Below are 6,126 nucleotides of genomic sequence, written 5' to 3' on the forward strand. Positions count from 1 at the left end.
TGAGGGTTGCGATCCCGTTGCCAGTCCCCGGGCTGGGACGGGGGCAACACTGAGGGTTGCGATCCGTTGCCGGACACGGAAAAAGACAAAAAGACAAAAAAAAATAAAATAAAATAAAATAAAATAAAAAATATATATATAATAACACAGATAAAACAATAAAATAATTCAAAGCAGCAGCCAGCCCCATCCAACTGTGCCCAGTTTTATGTGCTTACAGTCCCTGTCCATAGCACCGATCTTTTCACATCAGTGTAATGATGGAGCACACAAAATTTTAGATTCTGATTTTACTTAATGATATATCATCTGAACTTAAAAAAGTATTTCTAAGTAATCATAAGAATGAGCATTCCCAAGCAGACTCAGTCTGAAGACAAGATCAAAGTGCACCAGGACTGCACACTGTCCCTCCCAGGGGCTGTGCCTGCTAAAGCTGTTTCAGGGACCCAGCCTGTGAACGCTTCAGTCATCCTGTGCAAGGAAAAATGTTCATTATTAACTGCTCGTTGAAAAATCATTGTTCTGATTTCTGTTTGTATTTCCTTTTTGTCTTTTTTACTGACCGGTAACGGGATCGCAACCCTCGGTGTCGCGCCCGCACCACGCTCAGCCAGTGAGCGGGAACTGGTTTCCACATGGGATCCGAACCCTCGGCGGGAGCACCGCCGCACTCCCAAGCGGTGCACTCTCCAGTGCGCCACCGGGCCGGCCCGATTTCTGTTTGTATTGATCACCCGCATTTGATCAAGGGCTGTAACTGAGCTGAGGCTCCTCCAAGACCTCCAAGGCTCGCTGCCCATCAAACCTGAGCCCTGTCTCTGCCCACCTGCCCAGCTGGGGCCCACTGTCACCTCAGTTCCCTCTAGCCTGGTGCAAGATGGTGCCCATGGCTGGAGAGAGCAGCCCAGAGGGGGCACAGTTGGGAGGAGAGACTGGAGAGCCGGAGCCACTGCAGCTGCACACTCCAGTCCCGTGGCAAAGGCCTGGTCAAGCGGCATGGCCTCACGCTGAATGTTCTACCCAGTTATGCAGAAAGTTTGTCATTAGGGAAAATTTGATGGCAGAGATCTGAGAAAAATGATAGTGAGAAAGGCCACTAATGGGTTCTCCTGTGCTCTTTGAAATATGTGAATGGATGCTATCAAAGAATTTTGTCTTGATGCCTGGATGAAATGAGCCTGCAGAGAGTTTGTAAGGGAAAAATATGAGAAATTTATCAAGTAAATGAAGGAGCCATGTGATCTAGGGAAGGAAGAGGGCCACTCTGACCCCATGATGTGAAAGGCAGCTCTTCCAGGGACCAGGGGATCCTCAACAAGGTCAGCCTTTTGCCAAGCAGCTTGGGGAAGAAGAGAGATTTGGCAGCCAGGAGAGCTATTTCTGTGACCTTGAGAAAGGAGTTGCCTCTTTCTGAGCCCCAGACCTCTCATCTGCAGCATCTGAGGGTTGGACCAGAGGGTTCTGTGTATGCTCAGCTCTGTCAGGAGCAGGCCCAGTCCTGGTACCGCCCGGAGCAGGGATGCAGCTGCGGTGTGCTCAGGGATGGTTCCTCCTCTGTGTGTCTGTCCCCTGATATCCCTTTGCCTTTCTAGCTCTTTACAAAACCCCACCCGGCCAGGACTGCTGCAGGGAAGCCATCACCTGGAAAGGATGTCTCCACACCTGCGAGCCTGCCTGGCCACCCACAGCCCTTTTACTACAACCTGCAGTCCCTGAGACCCTCCCAAGTCATGGTCAAAGGTAACTACCTAGCTGTGTTGTTTGGTGCCCTGTCCAAGAGTTGTCCCTTCAGTGACTGGGTTCCCCTGGATGTTCAGGGGTCCAGACCTAGGCAAGGTATTGGGGTCTGACTTTGAATGGCTGTGTCTCCAATCACAGCAGGAATCTGGGGAGGCCTCTGCTCTGCAAGTGTCCAGGACCACCTCTGTTACTCCCTCACTTCCGAAGACTCATGTGTCTGTCTGTCTGTGTGCTCCAGACACATACCTCCCTCTCTCTCTTTCTCTCTCTCTCTCACACACACACAGACAGACGCAAACACACACATTCCCAGACACACATACGTGCACACACATGCACACACACCCATCCTCTCCTACAAAGACTAGCAGAAAGTCCTGGGTTCCCTGGGGAAGGGTCACCACCTCTGCACCTTGGTCACCATTGTTCCTAAGCAAGTAGACAGCCATGCAGCCAGTAGCTAAGGGCATGTGCTGAGCGGCAGAGGCCCGGGTGTGAGTCCCAGCCCTGCTGCTTCCTAGCTGTGTGACCTTGGGCAAGTCACAGACCCTCTGAGCCTCTGGGGGTCAGAATAGCATTGCTGTGAGCACTTAGGGAGATGAGCCACCCTCAGTGCCTGGCACGTCACTAATGTTTCCATAAAGGCTGGTAATCATTTGTCTGTCTCTTCCAACCACAAGTTCAGTCGCTTCACCCACTGCCACAAAGGTTCAGAGTGGCTCTGGGGAGGCAGGAGGCCACCAGGACAGGCTCTGCTCAGCCAGGTAGGGAGGGTCACCCAGGTGGGGGCAGCAGGGGTGGTAAGGCTTGGACCCAGGGCCACGCGCATGTGAAGTCAGATGTCTTTACCACCCGGGAACATGCACTGCTTTTGGGAAATCCCACCACCTGGGATGGCATGGTGGTGCTAAGGACTGTAATCCCAGGGCCACGTGCATGTGAAGTCAGATGTCTTTACCACCCGGGGACATGCACTGCTTTTGGGAAATCCCACCACCTGGGATGGCATGGTGGTGCTAAGGACTGTAAGGTCAGGTTTGTTGGGGTTTTATTGGTGTGTCATTTTTTACCTTTGAAGTCTAAGAATAGTGTCCTTGGCACACCCACATGGCACATGTGGTGCCTGCCACACTTGGCTCTGGTGACCATGCCTCCATTGACCCAGGAAGTCCCCGGGCAGTCGGGCACAGCTCCTGCCCTCACAGAGAGGGACTAAGGGTTGCAAACCACATCAAGAGCAACAAGACCTTCCAAGCCAGTGTCCTGGGGACCTTTCTGAGACTCAGTTTATTCATCTGTGACGTGGGGAAGACAATAGACCTGACCTCAGGCTCGTTGTGACAATGCTGTGAAATGGCATCTGTGGGCTGGCACCAACTCGTCACTCAGACAGGAGTCCTAGCACACGCCGCTGGCCTGGCTTTCAGTGGCCTGGCTCACTTACTTCTCATCTGAACAACCTGTGAGGCAAGAGCTGTCATTGCTGCAGCCCTTTCCCTACTGGGAGGGGACAACCCAGAGTTCCGTCTGTGGCACCTCGCCTGAGCCCTGCCCCCCCTCTGCTTCCTGGATGGTAGGGGTCAGGAAGAGGGTGGCTCTCCCATGTCACCCAGTGCAGGGTGAGGAAAGGGGGTGGCCACCAGCAGGGGGAAGAAAAGCCCCTGCTCCCCGTGGGGTGCTTGTGGCATGCACAGTCTCAGAAACGAGGTCGGCCTCCATGTTTTGAGCCCTGACACTGTACCAGGCAGCGTGCCCTGGGGGGAGCAGGGGGGCCTGGGGTATGAGGGCTGAAGTGACTCATGCAAGATGACCAGGTTTGTCATACAGTCTGGTCAGCTCCAAATTCCGTGCTGAGCTGCATTCCAGCCGGGTCTGGAGGCGGCTTCCTGAATGTAACTGGCAGAGGACAGGAGCCAGGCCACCTGCCTGGGGCCCTGCCAGGTAGCTCCAGGAGCGGTGGGAAGGGCAGCGTCCCCCTGAGGCCCCTAGGGACAGCCTCTGCTCCTCCTCCCCTGGCATCATCGCTGAAGGGGCCCAGAGCCCTGTATACCCACACTCAGGACAGGAGCCGAGGGGCAGGGCTCGGTCAGGTCAGGCTCGGCGCCTTCTCCCTGGGCCCCGCTCAAGTTCGTGTCGTCCTCCAACGTGTAAGCTCCCCCGTACTCACTGGGGGGCAGATATGTACCTTTTCTCTCTAGGCTCAGAGTCCCCCAAAGGCGCCATTGGCCACATCGTCCCAACCGAGAAGGCCATCCTGGCCGTGGAGAAGAACAAAGTGCTGCTGCCCCCTCTGTGGAACAGGACCTTCAGCTGGGGCTTCGATGACTTCAGTTGCTGCCTAGGGACCTATGGCTCTGACAAGGTGAGCAGAGGAGCGGGGCAGGGGTGTCCGAGGCAGGGACAGCCACCCTCACCCCGGCAGGTGGGAGAGGGAGCGTGTGGCGCTGCACAGGCCCTTCACGGCCAAGCCTAAGCCTCGTTCCAAGGAGCCGAGCTTGCAGTCGGCAGTGCACGCTGTCACCTCCAGAGCCAGCCCACCCAGACTCTGCTCGGCCTGAGTGACAAGTCCTGGGGACTCCTCCCACCCCAGTCAGGCCTAGACCCTGAGGACACAGGTGGGCATTCCTCAGGAGCGAGCCACCTGCCTGCTGGTTCCCCAGTCCCCCGCCCCATCACTTCCGATGAATTCTCTACCCTCCGAGCTCCCTCCTGCCCAGCTGTGCCCCTCTGGCTTCATGAGGCAGCCGTTGAAACTGGCCCCAGATGTCCCCCCATCCTGAATGCTGCCCTGACCACCCCACGCTGGGCCGCCACCTCCTGGTGCTCACAGGGGTCTTCACTGTGTCCCCAGAAGTGCCTGCTCACCACCCGCTGGAGTAGGAGCTTCTCCCTGAGGACAGGCCTGGGACAGCCTGGATTTCATCACCAGGGCCTGGCTCCTGAACATGCGGCATGTCCCTGGTTTCCATGGCACCCAGGCTAACTCACGTCTCTGTCACTCTGTCTTGGCCCCCGGCCACTGCCAGCCCTGCCCCAGTGCTCATCCCCCATCTCCCACAGATCCTGATGACATTTGAGAACCTGGCTGACTGGGGCCGCTGTCTGTGTGCTGTGTGCCCATCCCCCACGATGATTGTCACCTCTGGGGCCAGCTCCGTGGTGTGTATATGGGAGCTCAGCATGGCCAAAGGCCACCGGAGAGGCTTGCGCCTCAGGCAGGTATGTACCTCAGGCAGGGACATGGCTCAGGCAGGGACAGTGCCTCAGACAGGGACGTACCTCAGGCAGGGATAGTTCTTCAGGAAGATGTGGTGCCTCAGATAAGGTTGGCACCTGGGGCAGGTGTGTGCCGTGGGCAGGAATAGAGCCTGAATGCGGTCAGGCTAAGGACAGCCCACGGCTCTGTGTCATTCAGGGGCTTCATTTCATTTCCACAGATTCATTTGATGAGCACACATTTAGTGGCCTCCAAGTGGCCTCTGTAGAGACCCACACCTCAGGGAGAGATGCCAGGCCACACACAAATACCTCCACTTCCACGTCAGGGCAGTGAAGTCAGTTTCCTTGCACCAGATGCTATTTTTTGAGCATCTGCCAAGCGTCCATCATGCCAAGCGCTCTTGTGTGAGTGGATTCCCTCATTTCACCTCTCAACAGCCCTGTAAGATAGGTACCGTTATCATTCCTGTTCTGTTGGTGAAAGAAACTGAGGCACAGGGAAGTTAGATGGCTTGTCCAAGGCCTCGGCCCCAGAAAATGAGAGACAGTTTCAGAAGGAGCTGGTTGTAGTGGGAGCAGAACGAACAGCTGGCCGGAGACGAAGAGCTCATCCCGGTCCCACCTCAGGAACCTCCACCACTCGTGATGACCATCGTGGGGGTCCTCACCATTTGCTTAACACCCAGAATGAGCCAAGGCCTCTCGGTGCATTCATTTCAATCCTCTACAGTAGGTACTATTATTCCACTTTCAGATGAGGAAACTGAGGCTCAGAAAGGCAGAGTTTGCATTTGAATATCAATTTGTCTAACTATCAACTGGGCCGATTGTTGAGCTAGGGCTGGGTCTGGAGCTCACAGACCCCTCAAGCCCATTCTAACTATCAACTGGGCCGATTGTTGAGCTAGGGCTGGGTCTGGAGCTCACAGACCCCTCAAGCCCGTTCACAGACTGGGTCACAAACCCTTCACAAGTCAGGCTGGGTCCCCAGATCCCTCACACGCAGGTCTATGAGCTAGGTAACTGGCCAAAAGGTCCTTGGAAGCCGTAGGTTGAAAAGCATGGCTGCGCCAGGAGGACATCCAAGGCAGACGCCTGCCCGCCTGCTTCACTCAGACTACTCTCTCTCTCTCTCTCTCTCTCTCTCTCTCTCTCTCTCTCTCT

At 55.6% G+C, this 6,126-nt stretch overlaps 1 protein-coding gene across 1 annotated transcript in view; it reads left to right on the forward strand.

Annotated features, from left to right (window-relative positions):
- Positions 1 to 6,126, forward strand: part of WDFY4 (WDFY family member 4) — a 309,512-nt gene that overhangs the window by 293,311 nt on the left and 10,075 nt on the right. The window contains 3 exon segments of the mRNA XM_008576041.1: positions 1,596 to 1,743; positions 3,921 to 4,105; positions 4,804 to 4,962. Coding sequence (XP_008574263.1) covers positions 1,596 to 1,743; positions 3,921 to 4,105; positions 4,804 to 4,962 — 492 coding nt within the window.

This window comes from Galeopterus variegatus, unplaced genomic scaffold (assembly GCF_000696425.1).
Source record: "Galeopterus variegatus unplaced genomic scaffold, G_variegatus-3.0.2 Scaffold1276, whole genome shotgun sequence".
Classification (NCBI taxonomy): Eukaryota; Metazoa; Chordata; class Mammalia; order Dermoptera; family Cynocephalidae; genus Galeopterus; species Galeopterus variegatus.